We start from the raw sequence: 19,047 nt of genomic DNA, 5'->3' as shown, positions 1-19,047 counted from the left end.
GATATGTTTGGTGTGTGGATGGGAAGGACTAGGCGTACATATATATATATATATATTTGTATCACCCTGATCAGCTCCCTTGCTTGGATGTTACACAAGAAATACAGAAAAGAAAAGGTTAATTAATTAGATTCTTGGCTTTTGTTGAAGGTTTTGAACCTAGCCTTTTCTTTAATCTCAAAATATATCATTATGATATTGTTATTTTAAATGTTAAATTTGAATTGCTGCATTTGCTTTGTTGTACCAAACGAATCCTTGCGTTTGAGTGATTCTAATTTCTAGCCTTTTTTAATCATAGTTTTTCTTTTGACTAGTAAATATTCTTGTTTTTCTGATCAATGTTTCTGAAGATGCTTTTATATTCTTCTCTCTTTTTTAACTGTTTGGGATACTTTTCTTGAATTCCTTGAGGCATTGAAGTTGCTTTCCTCGTTACTCTTCTCTTCTTTTTCCGTCATTTGTAAATACCTTTCTTGAATTCCTTAAGTAATGTTGGATTGGTTCTAATTTGCCTTTCTTGACATGTACGTAATCAAAAACTTTCTCCCAAGAGAGATGCGTTGAATGGCGTGACATGTAACTTATACCACGAGCAATACTTATGCTGGGGAGCTTGGAACTTTGAGTTTTTTTCTTGGTCTCAAGTTTGAAATTTATTGAGTGCAAACTGTCTTTTAGGGCCAGTCTCTTGGATAAATCTTGCAATTCACCCGGTACATGTTAAGAGGGGTGCGAGACATGAATTTGGATTTACCTAGCATAAAAGGAGTTCCCAATCATTTAAAAAAAAAAAAAAAAAAAACCTAAGTTATGGTGCAATTCTAATCTAAATCGTTTATTTTAATAAAGGGTTAAATACATTTGAGGCTTTGACCCCTTATGGTTTAACAACTTATTTTTTTCTCACATCAGTTTCAATTGGTATCGTAGATGATACCTGCTTATCACTAAAAACGAATATAGTACCTAAATTGACACATGTCACTATGACTAATTAAAAATAGAAAAAATAGATAACTAAAAAACTAGAAAATTTAAAATTTAAAATAAAAAGAAAATAAAAATAGAAATAAAATTTGAAAAGAAAAAAGAGGGGGCGCTCAAGCCACCCCGTTTGGCCTGTGAGTGGTTTCAGCCACCCCCATGGCCCTTGAGGTGGTTCGACCACCCCCAGACCGGCCATAGGGTGGCTCAGGCACCCTAATATTTTTTTTTTCAATTTTCTTTTAAATATTTTAAAGAAAAATTGCATAATTGGTCATTGTGGTTAAACTAAATTACAAATTACTCAATATGGTATAAAAAATAATTGTAAAGCTCTTGTGGTAGGCAAAAATTACAAATTATTCCCTCAAATCATTTTTCGTTCACAAATTTAACAAAGTCTGTTAGGTTGGCACGTCAGTCCAATAAAAACGAGGCACGTGGATCTCTTAGTAAAAAAAAATGTTAAAAATTAAAAACTTAAAAATATTATATTTTTTTTAAAAAAAAAAAAAAATTGGAACTTGGGGTTGGCTTGTATGGCCACCCTCAACCTACTCTGGGGTGACTTGCGAGCCACCCCTTCCCATAGAGGGTAGCTACCATTGGCAGCCCCTACAAGTTCTAACTTTTTTTTTCTTTATTCTTTATATATATAATTTTAATTTTTTTTTAATTTTTTTTTTTATTTAGAAGAACATGTGTTGCGTTTTTAATTTGTTGAAGGTTTAATGAACCTTTTCTGTAGTCTCAAAATATATCATTATGATATTGTTATTTTAAATGTTAAATTTGAATTGCTGCATTTGCTTTGTTGTACCAAACGAATCCTTGCGTTTGAGTGATTCTAATTTCTAGCCTTTTTTAATTAAGTTTTTCTTTTGACTAGTAAATATTATTGTTTTCTTATCAATATTAATTGCTGAAGATGCTTTTATAATATTCTTCTTCTCTTTTTTTACTGTTTGTGATACTTTTCTTGAATTCCTTGAGGCATTGAAGTTGCTTTGTAAATACCTTTCTTGAATTCCTTAAGTATTGGATTGCTTCTAATTTGCCTTTCTTGACATGTACGAAATCAGGAATGGCGTGACATTGTCACTTATACCACGAGCAATACTTAAGTTGGGGAGCTGGAAATTTGAGTTTTTTTTCGTAGTCTCAAGTTTGGAATTTATGGAGTGCAAATTGCATTTTAGGGCCAGTCTCTTGAATATATCTTGTAAATCAACCGGTGCATGCTAAGAAGAGTAATGCTACACATCATCCTCTTGTCCACCTTTTGTCCTCACAAAATTGATGTGGCTCTTAAAATAACCATTGGATTAAAATTCAATAATGATCTATCATAAATTCAATGGTGATTTTAAGAGCCACATCAAATTTAAGAGGATAAAAGGAGGACAAAAGGATGATGTGTAGCATTACTCTGCTAAGAATGAGTAGGTACACGAAATGGCCGGCACTACCTTAAAGGAGTTCCCGATCATTTTTTTTTTTTTTTTAAAAAAAAAAAACACCTAAGCTGGGGTGCAATACCTCTGATCTAGATCGTTTATTTTAATAAAGGGTTAAATACATTTGAGGCTTTGACCCTCCGTAGTTTAATAACTTTATTTTTTTCTCATATCGATTTTAATTTGTATCATAAATAATACCTAATTATCACTAAAAATGAAGATGGTACCTAAATTGACATGTGTCACTATGACTAATTAAAAATAGAAGGAATAGATAACTAAAAAACTAGAAAATTAAAAAATATTAAAAAAATGAAAAAAAAAATATAAAAAAAAGCACCCTAAACTAATAACCGATTTTAAAATAGGCTATGAATTTTCAAATGTGCTAAAGTGACCGATCAAACTATCAAAGTGTGCCAAAAATACCACTTTTGTTGAAATATTCCTATAATACCATTGCCACGTGTCATATATTCTATTAAAAAGTAAGAAAATTTAAAAATCAAGGAATTTTTTTTTTTCAAAACAAAAAAACTAATTACTCACTGAAGTCATTTTTCATTCACAAATTTAACAGGATTTGTTAAGTTATTATGTCAGTCCAATAAAAACGAGACATGTATCCCTCTTAATAAAAAATATATTAAAAATTAAAAACATAAAAATATATATATATTTTTTTTAAAAAAAAAAATTGGGACTTGGGATGACTTGCGAGGTCACTCCCAGCCTGCTCTGGGGTGGCTCACGGCCGCCCTGGCCCATGGGAATGGTGGCGAGCCGGCCCCCTCCCCATTGAGTGGTAGCCATCACAAGTCCCAAATTTTTTTTTTCTCTTCTTTTTTTTTTTTAAAAAAAATATATAATAATATAATAATTTTTTAATTTTTAGGTTTTTAATTTTAAATATTTTTTTTATTGAGAGGGGCACATATCACGTTTTTATTGGACTAATGTGGCAATCTAACGGATTCTTTAAATTTGTGGACGGAAAACGACTTTAGAGAGTAATTTATAATTTTCTCCTATCACAAAGACTTTACAATTATTTTTTATACCACAATAAGTGATTTGTAATTTAAGCCAATCACATGGACCAATAATACAATTTTTTTTCGTTTTTTAATTTTCTATTTTTCTTTCTCTATTTTTTTTTTTTTAAAAAAAAAAGTGTTAAATCACTGTAAGCAAAAAGAAATTTAGCCCTTTAGTAAATGGTACATCATTTATTTTAAACAAATGGTTTTGCACGTGAACGAATCCATTCCACAATGTCACTTTTTTTTTTTTTTTTTTTTAATATGTCCACACAAGAGAAAGATGAGAGAATTTAAACTAGAAACCTTCACTTTATGAGGTGTAGTCCCCAACCAATTGAACTACCCATTGGAACCACAATGTCACTTGGGGTCTCTATGTTTGCTCTTTCTTTTGGCGCAATACATTTTTTTTTTTTTATGTGTTCTCATTTTTGAATTGCCCAAATTGTGACATCAATATATTTTAAAAATAAAAATAAAAATAAAAATGAAAGGGTTATGTTTTACGGCCGAATCACCAAATTGAAAGGTTCAACCACTTTAATTAGTTATCAGGTCAAGGGATGGTTCGGTTACTTTCAATTCGATTATTGAAGGGACCACCTTATTGTTAGAAATAAAGATGTGTAATTACAAGAAATTGAAGAAAGCAGGAAAATAAAAATTGTATAGAAAGAACACTAGATAATAAAGCGAATGTAAATCTGTCTCTTACACAAATATTACCTCCCACTTAAACAATAAGTTTTGCAAAATGGAATACAACAATTTTGTCCTTAGGATACAATATTGTCAAAATGTAGTGTGCAGATCGCAAATTCTGAACATTACTCTGAATTCAGAAATTCTGTAACAGCAGAGGAGATGAAAAAAAAATATGCTGGAAAAATATAGTTTTACCTAAATATCAGAAACAGTTTATAGCAATTTTAATACAGTTTCTAACTGTTGAAAACACAATTTTTGACTGTTGAAATAGCAGTTAGAAAATATAGTTTCTGACAGTTTAGAAAAACAATTAAGTATTCAAAAATATTACAGTTAGAAAAGCAGTTGTACACATCAGAAAAATACACACATAATTAATAATCTTGTGTGTGACGATGTGAACGTGCTAAGTGCGTCTAAAGCGTCAAAGCGATACGCGTGCGTGCGACAACCTATGATTTGCACTGGATGACGCAACTAGCACAACTAGCACATGTATACAAAAAAAATCTTATCTAGTATAAGAACATGATAAATGCTTATAAATTACACAAAATACTCATAGCTTTTCAATATGGGACAAAAAGTAATAAAAAAAATAGAAAGAAGTTTAAATATTCAAATTAGAGATAAACTTAAATTTTAATGAAATAATTTTCAACACTTATGGCTAAAAAGGTAGTTCAGCTGCTCCAAAATAACTTCTTCTTTTTTGGTATTATTGTAACGATTGTAAAGGGGGACTATATATACTCCGTTCTAATTATCCTGTAATTTACAATGTTCTTCTATACTTTCAATTGATGTAATGTCTCCTCAAATTACTATTGAAGTTTCATTGTACAACCTCTTGAAAATGACAAAATTGCCATTGAAATTCTTTTAAAAAAATAAAAATAAAAATCCCCAAAAGGTTTGTTTGGAGATACTTCAAAAATTGAAAGCCCAAAGACATTTGTAAAGGGTTAGTTATAAATTGCATAGTAATTAAAAATTTGGGAGAACATTATAAATTTCAGTAGTCATATGTGCTTTAAAAAAAAAAAAAATTAATTAATTTTTTTTTTTAAAAATTTTTGAAGGAAAGATCAATCTTTCATTAATCAAGATAAGGGTACATAACACACAACCATAAAAGGTTTACAAACATCACCACAATAACGTGTATACCCAAACTGAGCCAAACTAGACTCAGATTCCAACAAACAGTTGCTAACCAAAAACCTAATCAACCAGAATGATGCCTACTGCGTTGATATCAGGTCTAACTACTTGATCTGGGAGTAGGTCCGCCATTCTGACAAAATAAGTGACTAGGTTTAAAACAAGCACAGAGCAAACTGTTGAAATAAACACAAGAACAACCCAACAACAGAACACCAACACAGAAGTCGGGATCGGAGGCGCCGTCACTGTAGCCGGCGCGTGGACCACACGCGCCAACCACCAGGGACCTCCTCTACGCCAGACGACCGCCGGAGACACTCGAAAACACCAAACACCACTAGCCACACCCTAGAAATCATGCAGTAGCCCTCACGCGCCGGTATAGGAAGAAACCTCCCAGGCGCGTGCTGGCCACGCGCCGAGCAGGAACGCGCTACACGGCCGAAGCTGGGGGCTGCTGAACCGGAAGAGGCCGGCGACCGCCGTGGAGAGGTGCGTGTCATGAGAAACCCGCCCGAAGTAAGCAGATCTGACTCCAAATAAACACCCAGGAACAAGCGGTCAGACACTTCGACGACGACACACCAAGAAACCACTCCCCAACACCAAAACTCCCGTGCAATCTTCTGTCAAGGGACTAGCAACCACCCCCGAAAAACCGAGAGGACAAAACACCCACAGCCCTAATGGCTTGGGGACTCCTAACCTACGTAAACAAACGACATAAGAAAGAAAAAACTAAAACTGAGAACCACCACCGGGAGGGAGAAGGTGCGTAGTGCCACCCCCCCCCCCCCCCCCCCCCCCCCAACAAGCTCCTCGAAAAAGCTCTCTCTCTAGAAAACTCTTGGGACCTTCTCTCTCTAGAAAACCCTTATCTGTCTCTTAAAAAAAATAATAATAATAATTAATTAATTAATTAATTAATTAATTAATTGTATCCGAGCAATCCGAATCCGCAAAACCTCCTATTCTTGCTCCTTCCCATTTCCACGCCACTGTCATCTCATCCTCAAGAAAAGACGATGAATCAACTCGCGGTCCCCAGGAGCGAGTCGACTCACCAGAGGCTCTACGAGTTCGCCAGAACCGCTCTCGTCAAGATCTTTGCCCACCCCTACGCCACGGTGTGCGAGTTGTTCTGTGGAGGAGGATTGGACGCTGACAAGTGGGACGATGCCCAAATCGGCCACTACATGGGAATCGGTACCCAGTTTTTTTTTTTTTTTTTTTCTTCTCTTGATTGGTTTTCTCAGATTTTGGGTTTTGGGTCTGGCTTTTCAGCTTTTTTGAAAGTGAAAAATTGATAATCCTGTAGATGTATCGTCATCTGGAATAACCCAAATAAGAGAAGCGTGGGAGAGCCAGAGGAAGGCTTACACTGCTGAGTTCTTTGAGCTTGACCCTTGCTCGGTGAGTGCTTTCTTTTTTTCCAATTTTTTTTTTTTTTGTATGTTCATCTCTCACTTTGTCTAGTTTTTATATGTGAATATTATAATGGGTTGCTAGTATTTGTTTTGATAGCTCTATTGCTATGACTTATTGGCTTTTAGTGCTGGAATACTACAATTGGTAGTTGGAAGATATTTAATCGATCAAGGCATTTACTAGTTGTAAGATAATCATTATCCAATATGTCCACTGTATGATATACTTTAGATGATCATACAAATTCCTTTTGGTGTTACCCCTGAGAAAAAGAGTTATTCTTTCGTGTGCCTCTAAAATGATGATAGTGAGTGTGATGTCTTCTGGCACTTTTATTGTCAATATGCAAAGGCTGTAAATGAGTGTATCAAATGATGATTTTGCAAGTACAATAAAGTTAAGTTGCTTGGAGATTGCTAATGAGCTAAGCCATTGCATAGGCCAAAGTGATTTTGATGGCATTGAACATCATTTTCCGATGGATTTTCCGTCGGCTCCAGAAGCCTTTATGCATAGCTCTAAATTCATTTTCATACTATTTGGTTTGATAACAAACATTATTTCTAGAAAGAAAGATAAGGAGCCAAGTTAATTGTTTACTTTTTGGCCTACTTTAGTCTTAATCAACCTTGCTGTTTGTGACAGATTTGCTGAATGTGGTGTCTGTTGACTTTTGCTTAAGTAAGCCTGATAGACATTTTTATTTTTTATAAGTAATCGATATTTCATAGAAAAGCAAAGGCGCAATCTAGGTACACAGGAAGCATACAAGAGAGGAGAAAAAAAAAAGAAAAAAAAAATCATAAAAACTAAGCATGTTAGGAAAAACATTGAATGATCTTTTTTCTTAAGTGGTCTTATTAATGTTCTATGAGGTGTATGAGTCTTTGCTGCAAAAGATTCATTTATCATACAAATTTCATACATATGAAGTTTATATGTATTTTAGTTGGGACTTTGGTCCTTTCTAATCTGAATACAGACAGTCCCCCCCCACCCCTTCCCCTCCTTACTTGACAGTGTATTGCTTTGGCAGGAAAATATAGAGATGCATTTGCAGGAGAAGACCAATCAGGCTGATGTAGTGTGCTGCTTGCAGCATTTGCAGGTTTTGTATTTCTTTTCCTTGCTGTCTCTGGCTCTGTCTCTCTCTCATGGTTCTGTACTTCCCTTCAGAGTATCAGATTCCAAATCTTAGAAGCATTTATACTTGCAGTTGTGCTTCGAAACTGAGGAGAGAGCAAGGAAACTTCTACAAAATGTGTCGTCGTTGCTGAAACCGGGGGGTTATTTTTTTGGTATTACTCCTGACTCATCTACAATATGGTATGAAATGGTGATTGTTGTAGACCTATTGTTCTTGGAGTTATTTGTTAATTTCATTGGGATTTGATGTGTTTTCTTATTTATATGTATTCAGATAAATAGTTAGTGCTTTCAGCTGTTTATAGCAATTTGGTGATTGCTTAATTGTTTATGTATATTGGTAGCTTTTCTTGGTACTGAAACTAAGATAATGGGACCTGTCACTGCTTGCTCTCTCTCCTTCAGTTGATTTGGTATCCTGGACTGAGGTCGATGCTGTAACCAAATTATGGAGAACTTTAAGTTGATTTCGGTTTCCATATATATATAACCATAGACATGTTCTTGGCTTGCGGTTTGAATTAGAAAGATTTTGTATTGGAATTATCAAACATTTGTAATTTCATTTTATTTAACATGTTAAGTATAGAGGCAATTTTCAGGTCAAGCCTGAGATTGTCAACCTTCAACTTTGAATAAAAACAAAACTTTCTTTGCAGTGATTGACACTCTCTGGCTGCGTGTTAATTCAATCCTTTAACATTGCTGTTTGAGCCAGGACTCCTCTAGCTTTGAGCTCAGGTTTCTTTGATCTTTTCTTCTATTCATGACATTGCTAATATCTGATCGTGGTGATCAATGTTGTATGAGATCTTTCTTATGAGAACATGTGAGTTGTACTACCAATATTAACATTACGGCTATGCAGGGCAAAGTACCAGAAGAATGTTGAAGCATACCACAACAAAAGCAGCAGCATGAAGCCAAACATTGTTCCCAATTGCATTCGATCAGAGAGCTACATGATCACCTTTGAAGTCGAGGAAGAAAAGTACGTGGTGAATTTTAGATCTCAACCACGTTTGCTTGTTCCTTATTTTCACTTATTCCAATCAAATATACTGTACATTTCTAGGTTCCCGTTATTTGGAAAGAAATACCAACTGAAATTTGCCAGTGATATTTCTGCTGAAACCCATTGCCTGGTTCATTTTCCAAGTTTCATCAGGTTTGTTTCTATCTTATGATTTGTGAAAGAATTGACACTGGTTATAGGTGTTTTGCCTTGTTTAGTACTTTTTATGTCAATACCACTATCTGGTCTGACCATGTTACCAAATTTACGCATGTCAATGTTTGAAAGCTTTCATAGTAATGTTTCTATTTTGGTTCTTTACTTTGTTCAATACTATGAACTGCCATAAATCCTTTCTACCTCCAAAGTGAGTGCAGATTAGGCAGGATTTAAGTTTAGAACTTTGGTTGGAATAGGACGGGTGTGTTTAAAAATGGAGGGTGCTAATTACAATCCACTATGGATCACCAACATATAATTGAGCTTCTCCACTCTGTTGTAGATTCTTCTAATTGTTAGGTTTGAAGACTTCAAGTTGGCTTCCTTTGTTTGCTATTCTCATATTTCTTTGGGATGCCAGTAGTGAAATGGTTTTATTATTTGAAATGCTCTCTAGCTTTGATGTTGGCTCTGAAATGTTCTAATGATCGACTTCTCTGATGTGAAATCAGGTTGGCAAGAGAAGCTGGTCTCGAGTATGTCGAAATACAAAACTTAACGGAATTTTATGATGACAACAGGTTTGCAGATTTGTCTTTTCTTTTTGAATTCCTTGCAAATCATTGTAAGGAACTAAAATCTCAATGGTACCTCCACTTTAAATTTACTTTATGTTATGTATTTTGTCATTGCTGTTGAAATCTTATTATTCATTCTCCTTATTCGGTTCTCGCCAAAAGAGCCCAATTTGCAGGCATGCTAATGAATTCCGGTCCAAACCTTGTTGATCCTAGAGGGAGACTGCTTCCTCGATCTTATGATGTTTTAGGTGATGCATTCACACTCCATCATCTACTCCGCAACCTTCCCCTTTTACTTGCTACTTCCCTTTTCAGCAGTTTACTAATGGGTTCTTTTGGCATTTCCCTTTTACAGGTCTTTATACGAGTTTTATATTTCAAAAGCCAGATCCAGATGTTGCCCCCCCAATAATGACCCCTTTATTGCAGGAGAGTAGTTACAATCATGATGAGGCAAGTATTTCTAATATTTAGCAAAGGCTATAATAAGAGCATCATGTAAAAGGCATAATGTCATGTTCTTCACATATCCAAACCCGAGCATGACTTCTTCAAACTGAGTTAGAAGGAAATCTTGAGGTTATTGCAATCTGATTGTAGTGATGTGGTGAATTGCTCTTCTGATGCAGAAAACTGTTTTGTCTGCTTGGCCTGATAATCTTTTTCTATTTCTCCAATAATTTATTTATTTGCTTGGCTTGGCTTCTGTTGATGTTGTAGAGAGAATGGCAGGGGACTGGGTGGAGAGATGATGAAAAGAGTGGACATACAGAGCCGCCTCTTTCCCTAGGCAAGATTAACGACCAGAAAGGGATTTTGGGTCCCGGCCCTGCAGATTTACGATTTTCGGAGGCGCTTTGACCTGGTTGGAGACAAGCAAGAGGGGTGTGGATGGCAAAGGGAAGCACCAGGATGTGGTATTGGGGTTGGTCGACTCTAGTTTTGGTTAAATTCATTTTTATGTGTAGGTTGTATATACGAATTAAAGCTGAATCAATGTGAAATGTTAGGCCTAATTTCCATTGAGGAGCTGTAAGTATTTTAAGCTTGTGTCTATTTAGTGAAATCTGGTCCATTCTCTATCATTTCCCTAAAGGGTGCCATCTCTGTCTGTACTGTTATGTTTTACTTGATGTCTGTACTGTTATGTTTTACTTGATGATTTGAAGCATTTTTCAAGAACGTGGCAGAACACCAAGCTTTTTTCAAGAATGTGCCCTCAAGTAGTGAAGGCCTTAAAATCGGTGGCATTTCCATAAAGTCTTAAGGTTCGAATCCTCTTTAGTACAAATATTCTTTGGGAGCCATGCTCGAGGCAAAATCAAGTCTAATCTGATTCTTGTTGGGGGCACCTTGCACACAGTTTCAGGATTTGCCCATCAAGAGTAGGTACATAAAGTAATCCCATCTTGGAAGAGTTATCGGTCATTAAAAGAAAAAAAAAGAAAAAAGAAAAAAGAAAAAAAGAACATGGCAGTTAGCGGGAAGCTTCCTATCTTTGAGCACAATGTGTGGGTGTAAATGAACAAAGTTACTTGCGAGCACGGTCGAGATTCACTTCGTAAAACTTGGCTCGTGCGCGACTCTAGTCGTATATATTTATTAATCTAATTATATTAAAAAAAAAAAAAAAACTACTTGAACCAACAGCCAAGTTTAGAATATCTCTCTGAATTTTTAAGTGTACTAATGTGATACATCAAACTACTTAAGTGTGCCAAAAAGACTACTTTTGTTGAAATAATCCTATAATACCCCTATTCTCTAGAAGAAAAAAAAATGCAAAAATCAATTTATGTAGTTGGACTAAATTACAAATCGCTTAAAGCAGAATAAGAAATAATTCAAAGGTCTTTAAGGTAGGCAAAAAGTAACAATTTAGTCATTGTAGCCAAATTTTTCGTCAAAATACTATACGGATTCTGTTAGTCAGCATTAATACCAATAAAATGATGCCATGTATCACTTTTACTAAAAAAATAATAACAATTTTTTTTAATTTATTTAACTTTTTGGTTTTATATTAACAGTTTTTTTTTAAAATAAAAAAATAGTTTTTTTATTCATTTTTTATTTTAGTTTTTAAGAAAATAGGGGTATTATAAGAATATTTCGACAAAAGAGACATTTTTGACACACTTTGGTAATTTTATGGGTCACATTAATACACTTGAAAATTTAATTATAAAATCATCAATTAGTTCAGGGGGATTTTTTTTATATTTTTCCCCATATGAAAATAGCTTATATAGTATATAACTTATTAAATAATATATATATTATAAATACTTGTGCTTATATAGTAGGAATAATTGCATCACTGGTCCTTGTGATATGCCATAATTATTTTTCACTCCATATGTTTCAAAAAGTTCATGGGAGGTCATTGTGGTAAGCAATAATTACAAATCAATCCCTAGAGTTAAATTCCGTTAAAATTTTTGACAGATTCTGTTAAATGTCACGCTAGCCAACGTTAGACCAATAATATGGCAACACGTGTTCATCTGAATAAAAAAAATATTAATTTATTAAAAAATAAATAAATAAACTTAAAAAAAAAAAAAAAAAAAAAAAAAAAAAAAAAGGAAGGGGAGAGGTGGCCTAGCCACCCCTAGACCTTCAGGCCACCCCTAGACCTAGAAGGTCTAGGGGTGGCTTCGAAGGCCACCCCTAGGCCATTAGGGGTGGCTACACGCTACCCTCGGCTACTGGGGGTGGCCTAGCCACCCCTCCCCAATTTTGTTTTTGTTTTGTTTTTTTTTTTTTTTTGGATAATTGCACCGTTGGTCCCTGTGGTATACCATAATTATTTTTCACTCCCTATGGTTTAAAAAGTTCATGGGAGGTCCTCGTGATATGCAATAATTACAAATTGATCCCTGGCGTCAAATTCTGTTAAATTTTTTAACAGATTCCGTCAAATGCCACATCAGCGACACGTGTCGCCAATAAGATGGCGACACGTGTCCACCGTAATAAAAAAATATAAATTTTTTTAAAAAAATAAAAAAAAAAAAAACTCAAGAAAAAAAATACAAAAAAAAAAAAAAACTGAAGGGGCCGGCCACCCCCAGTGGCCGGGGGTGGCCATCGGGCCACCCCCGGCCACTCGGGGTGGCCGCGCGCCACCCCAGAGTTGTCTGGGGTGGCCATCGGGCCACCCCTGGATCTTCCAGGGGTGGCCCGAAGGCCACCCCCTATGGCTTGGGGGTGGCCACTGGGGGTGGCCGTGCGCCTCCCCTGCGGCCACTGGGGGTGGTGCGGCTGCCAAGGGGTGGCCGGCCCCTTCAGTTTTTTTTTGAATTTTTTTTTTAAAAAAAATAAGTATTTTTTTTAAAAAAAAATTTTTATTACGGTGGACACGTGTCGCCATCTTATTGGCGACACGTGTCGCTGACGTGGCATTTGACGGAATCTGTTAAAAAATTTAACAGAATTTGACGTCAGGGATCGATTTGTAATTATTGCATATCACGAGGACCTCCCATGAACTTTTTAAACCATAGGGAGTGAAAAATAATTATGGTATACCACAGGGACCAACGGTGCAATTATCCCCTTTTTTTTTTAAATAAGTTTGTTTATTTATTTTTTAATAAATTTAATTTTTTTTTTCAAATGGACACGTGTCGCCATCTTATTGATTTGACGTGCTGCTGACGTGGCATTTAACAGAATTTGTCAAAAAATTTAACAGAATTTGACTCCAGGGATCGATTTGTAATTATTGCTTACCACAAGGACCTCCCATTAAATTTTTGAACCATAGGGAGTGAAAAATAATTATGGCATATCACAGGGACTAGTGGTGCAATTATCCCTATATAGTATGTAGCATAAATATTAAATATCTTATTGTTAAAATATTAAGAATGTAGTCATGCAGTGTATAATTATTTATAGTTAACTAGTGTATTGTGTGTATTAAACTTACTTAACTAACTAGTTAATTGGTTTAGTTTATATATATATATATATATATATATATATATATATATATATATATATATATATATATATATATATATATATATATATATATAATTAACCATGTATATTAAACAAATTTTTTTCTTTTTTTTGCTACTGTTAAAAGTAAACTATTTTGAATTTTTCTTGTATTTTGCTTGCTCACAAGTGTCCTGAACCAGTAAAATAAAAAGCAAACACACATCCCTCATAAGAATAATTGGCTTGTCCAGTTGTCTCACATGAAAAAAGTAAGGATAATTCCTCACCTAAGTAATCTCTAAAAATGATGCAAGCGTCTCTTATTTGGCCAAAACTCCGGTTATCCCACTCAAAAAGAGCAAAGAGAATTCATTGCCCAAAGTAATCTATAGAAAGGGATGCAAGAATCTCTTTTTGAACCAAGCCACATGTGTTATCACAAATGCCAACAAAAAAGTAACTTTGAGTTTTAATTACAAAGTTGTCCTCAATTTGATGATTGGAAAGCCATAAGTTTTTACTAATGTTATTTACTTTAATTTGTCTTATTTGATAGTCGGGAAGAAGAGTTGTTAAGTTAAAAGATAAATTCTTCATGAACTTCAAATACTCACTTGCCTAGCAAGCAAGCTCAAGATTGTAAAAAATTTAAATGGCACTACTCACCCGAATTCAATTCATTTAGAGCATCAAATGTGTCAATTGCATGGTACTTCAGTTATTTTTTTATTTATTATTTTTTTCTCCTTCCATAGTGAAGTTTTGCATTTCAATCTATCAAAAACTTGCGAATTGTATACCCAAGGGTAAATCTATGTCAAAAAAAAAAAAAAAAAAAAAATACAGCAATAGGTAGTGAACCAATACCATGTGAGAAAAATAAGTTTAACTTCTATAAAAACATGGCATAAACCATGTTCTTTGTGCTCTCCAATAATAGCTTGCCACATCAGATTAGAACACCAAAATAATTTAGGGTGAAACACCAGATTACACCAAACCCACGTTCTAATGTTTGTGGGGCCTCCTCAAACAGAGTCAGACCATCGCTCCAAACACCTCCACCAAATAAAATCTACTGTTCTCGAGCCTTCTCAACTCCTCAATGACATCTGCCAGTTCCATGTTGTGATTTCGTCGTTCTAAAGTACGATCTCAGCGACCTGCAATAATTGCCGGTGAGGCTAAAAAAAAATCTGACAGTGAGTTCCCAAAAGACGGAAAACCAGCAAACAGATATTCCCAACGAAACCCCAATTCTTGTTGTTTCCAATAAGTCGATTCCACTGTTTCTGTTTTCATTTTGGGTTTATTTGATCCAAGAAAATAGCCGTGCTTTTTTGTTGCAGAATACAGATTTATCACTCTCTTGTAATTGTTATTTCAGTTGGCTCTTTGTTTCTGTTGGGTGTTGGTCAGTTTGCTCTTTGGTATATATATATATTTTGGATTTTGGTTTGAGCTTGTACGTTAAAAAAAAAAAAAAAAAAAAAAAAAAAAAAAAAAAAAATTCTAGTGTGAGGAAGTGTCGAATTGAAAGGGTTTTGGTGTTCTAAATATGATGTGGCAAGCTATTATTGAAGGGCACTTATAAAAGTAAAACTCGATGCGGATGCTAGTTGAAAGACAAACGTTAAAAACGTAAAAAAGATGGTCCTGCACGCCCAGTGGGACTCGAACCCACAATCGCCTGATTAGAAGTCAGACGCCTTATCCATTAGGCCATGGGCGCTTCTTGTTGATGCATATCTACCCGAATAATAGTTATTCACTATTAGTGAAAAGTACACCTTATATCCTTACCCCTCAAAACTATCCTCCCATTATCTCAATTTCCTTCAAAATTACTAATTATGTCAACATCCCTCCTAATCCACCAAAAAATGTTAATGACTCCCTAATGACAAAAATACCCTTCATAATTTATTTTTTATTTTTTTAAAAAAATGAAAAACCAAAGGGGGTGGCAATGAGGGTGATTCAGCTTAAGGGTATACAACTAGTTGTGATTGTTCTCTTATAACCGCAACCGCAATTAGTTTAAATAGTTATTCATTTTTAAATAACCTCGACCAGAATTTATGCAGATATTAAAACCTAGTAACTAACCGGTAACCGCTTTCATAAATTATCAATTTGTAATAATGTGAATGCATTTCATGCCAAGAATTCAAGGGAGCTCCAAAACACACAAAAAGAAAACAAAGAAGATGAGCAATAGTCACATATTCAACTATTCAATATTTCAACGTACTGGACCATTGGTTGTGGTTAGTGATTTAGTGGTTAATAACTTTATATAAATGCAAAATCAATATAAATGCAAAATCAATCCCAATCGTCGGTCAAAATAATAATTTAGTCCCTGTAGTCAAATTAAATAATAATTTAGTCCTGCAATCAAATTCCGTCAAAATACTTAACGGATTCCGTTAATGTGACACATCCACACCAATAGAATGATGACATGTGTCACTCTTGATAAAAAAAAAATATATAGTAATATATTAAAAATATAAATACACAAAAATTAAAAATTATTATTATTTTTTTTTTTAAAAAAGAAAGGGGTGCCTGCAAATGGCAGCCACACACACCCTTGGGGTGGCCACGCGCCACCCTCATTCTTTTTTCTTTTTTCTTTTTTAAAAAAATAATAATAATAATTTTTAATTTTTTAATTTTTAGGTTTTATATATTTATATTTTTAATAGATTAATAATTTTTTTATTAAGAGTGACGCGTATAATCATTCTAATTGTATTGACATTGAACACTAACAGAATCCATCAAATATTTTGATGGAATTTGACTGAATAAATTAAATTGTTGTTTTGGTCTGTTTCGAAGAGTAATTTAGGCCAACTACAATGACTAATTTTACATTTTTCCCAACAACTTATTTGCTCAACTTTGGAAAGTGGGCTAATGATTAAACTACATGTCCTCCCGGAAATAGGTAAGATAAGTTTTTTTTTAATTTTTTTTTTTGTGTGTGTGTGTAAAATAGTAATAATAAGTAATTGATATGATATAAAGTAAAAATAAATTTTGATTTATTTAATTTTTTTTTTTTTGTAAAGCCTTAAAGAGTTGTTAAAAAGTAATGGATGTGATATAAAAAATATATAAAAAATGTTAAAAAATGATTGATGTGATATAAAAAATGAAATGTGTTAAAGTTGAATTTTTTTTTCAAAATAAAAAAATGGAGTGGTTTGCCAAAGTGGTTTACCATTCGATCATTAATAATGTTAAATCATCACTTATTCCAAACACTTAAGCTTATAAAAAGAGATAGATTTAATCATTAAATCAATACTTTAACACCCTCCCGCTCACGTGTGGGCTCAAAATTTATTTTTTAATAAGTGAGGTCCAACATGTAAAATGTTTAATTGAAATTCAAGGTAAATGAAGGAGACATGATTCGAACTTATGACCTATGTTCTGATAACATATTCAATCACTACTTATCGTAAAAACTTAATGTTAAAATATTGTTAAAGTATTGATTAAGTGATTAAATTCACCTCTTTCTATTTGCTTAAGGTTTTAGGATAAGTGGTAATTTAACATGGTATATGAGTCAAAGGTTTTGAGTTCAAACGTTGACTCCATCACTTCACCCTCCCTCCCCATTTTTAATTAAATATTCTACGTGTTCGACATCACCTATTAAAAGAGACTTTGAGCTCACACGTAAGAGAGAGTGTTAAAGTACTAATTAAATGATTAAAAATTTTACATCTTTCTATCCGTTTAAACTTTTATTATGATAAGTGGTAATTTAACAAATAATTTCCTTCTTTTTTGAACAAATTTAACAAATAATTTCTAATTAGGTCCTACTATGCAGTTATGCATAGACCACAAATCATCCGCATCATCATAGAAAAAGAAAGGAACAAAGAGACCAAATTGTTAAAACAATTCACATTACCAAATAGAATAATGATAAACAAAGTTATCAACTTTAATGTAAAACACTATAGATGTCAATATCAAAATCAAAGCAAATCAACGCAGAAATTTTGATAACAAAGTGTAAATCTTTTGAAAAACTCCTTAAAAGTTAATAAAAACTTGTATTACATATTAATCTTAGTTAAAAAACTGTTGTAACTCCCAAGACTCAATTTGTAGTTACGACAAACAACTCGTTCATCTCTCACCACAGTAGTTCTAGAACCTCTAGCCTTTTTTTACACCGATCACCTTCACGAACAAACCTTGTCCGCTTCAACTCAAAACTTTAGTGGACATAGGCTTTTCATCATTTAAATCAAGGAAAATGACTAAATTGTTTAGGGCTCTACAGTTTTTAGAAAACCTCTACAAGAAGAACAAAAAATAGCTTCTTTAGCTTTTGAGAGTTGAGACTTATGAAGCTTTTATAGATGGGGAGAAAACTAGAGTTTTAGACTAAGTAAGCTAAGTTTAAAATAGCCTGCTGCAATCTTCTTCAAACAAGAATAAGTCTTGTTCGAACAAGATCTAAAGTTTCATAATTTTCTCAAGCGGCAATCAAACAGAGTTTAAACAGCACTTCAATCAGAGCATTGTGAGGTCTTCTCATTTGAATACCCTTTACACAAGACTACAATTGAGGCTTTCTATAAGTACATTTAATATTGCATTTGAGCCGAATGCAATCGTGATTGCGATCGAGGCATTTAGGAACTTAGTCTTCAACAATCTTCATGTTTTCATTCGAACGTGCTTGCTATTGAGACATTTTGAAACTTTCTAAAAATTTGATGCACATTCTTGTTCGAATGAGATCTTCAATCTCTAAATTCCAGCAGTAAATTTCCACATAATCTACTCTAGACTTAAACCCTACAACTTACTTTGTTTTGAACATTAAATTTGCCAACTCTAAAACCTAACACATTTACAAAACTTATTTAGTAAACTAATCAAGGTCAAACTCATCTTTAGAGCTTAATAATGAACAAGCCTAAAGCATCGTTTGGTTTGCCTAATGAGTATTTTATTGAGAAAGAGAATAGTTGTTACTGAAAATGAAATAGAGTAATGAAATAGTTATTCCTACTTTTAATTTGATGACAACACATTTACTTTAATTAGAATCGAATCAAAAGTACTAAAAAAAAAGCCCCACATTATTTCTTTTAGTTCTTTTTTTTTTTTTTTTAAAAAAAAAAATCCATTAAAAAGCTATTCCTCTCATTTTTTTAGAAGAATAGGTATTCCTCGCAAGGAGCTATTCCAATGAATCGACTCCTACCAAATAAATGAATAACTATTCCATAAGAATAAGCATTCCATTTCAAGGGTATATTTCCCAAACCAAACGATGCCTAAATTTTAACATGATATATATTCACAAACAGACCCAGGAACATGGGAATTGACATATTATAGGGATTATA

The 19,047-nt window shown here is 33.7% G+C and overlaps 1 protein-coding gene and 1 non-coding gene across 3 annotated transcripts; one reads left to right on the top strand and one right to left on the bottom strand.

Annotated features, from left to right (window-relative positions):
* The first annotated feature begins 6,300 nt into the window (after positions 1–6,300).
* LOC133880574 (mRNA cap guanine-N7 methyltransferase 2) lies at positions 6,301–10,779 on the top strand. Of its 2 annotated transcripts, XM_062319551.1 has the most exons (10): positions 6,301–6,571; positions 6,684–6,778; positions 7,830–7,901; positions 8,010–8,119; positions 8,808–8,930; positions 9,015–9,107; positions 9,626–9,694; positions 9,854–9,942; positions 10,050–10,147; positions 10,415–10,779. In XM_062319551.1, the coding sequence occupies exons 1-10, from the start codon at positions 6,391–6,393 to the stop codon at positions 10,553–10,555; spliced, it is 1,071 nt and encodes a 356-aa protein (XP_062175535.1). In that variant the 5' UTR covers positions 6,301–6,390; the 3' UTR covers positions 10,556–10,779. The 2 variants fall into 2 exon arrangements, with proteins under 2 accessions (XP_062175535.1, XP_062175536.1); XM_062319552.1 differs by lacking the exon at positions 9,015–9,107.
* Positions 10,780–15,307: 4,528 nt separating this feature from the next.
* TRNAR-UCU (transfer RNA arginine (anticodon UCU)) lies at positions 15,308–15,380 on the bottom strand. The gene has a single exon. It is a non-coding gene; the product is annotated as a tRNA-Arg (tRNA).
* Positions 15,381–19,047: the final 3,667 nt, after the last annotated feature.

The sequence above is a fragment of the Alnus glutinosa genome, chromosome 10, assembly GCF_958979055.1.
Source record: "Alnus glutinosa chromosome 10, dhAlnGlut1.1, whole genome shotgun sequence".
NCBI classification, from domain to species: Eukaryota; Viridiplantae; Streptophyta; class Magnoliopsida; order Fagales; family Betulaceae; genus Alnus; species Alnus glutinosa.
This window is presented reverse-complemented; position numbering and strand designations above follow the sequence as displayed.

What these genes read in the sequence shown, in the direction of transcription:
- LOC133880574 (XM_062319551.1), top strand. Translation starts at nt 6,391, where the DNA reads ATGAATCAACTCGCGGTCCCCAGGAGCGAGTCGACTCACCAGAGGCTC. An exon ending in GCTGCTTGCAGCATTTGCAG is followed by an intron (nt 7,902 to 8,009) that starts GTTTTGTATTTC and finishes TTATACTTGCAG; the next exon opens with TTGTGCTTCGAAACTGAGGA. An exon ending in CCTGACTCATCTACAATATG is followed by an intron (nt 8,120 to 8,807) that starts GTATGAAATGGT and finishes ACGGCTATGCAG; the next exon opens with GGCAAAGTACCAGAAGAATG.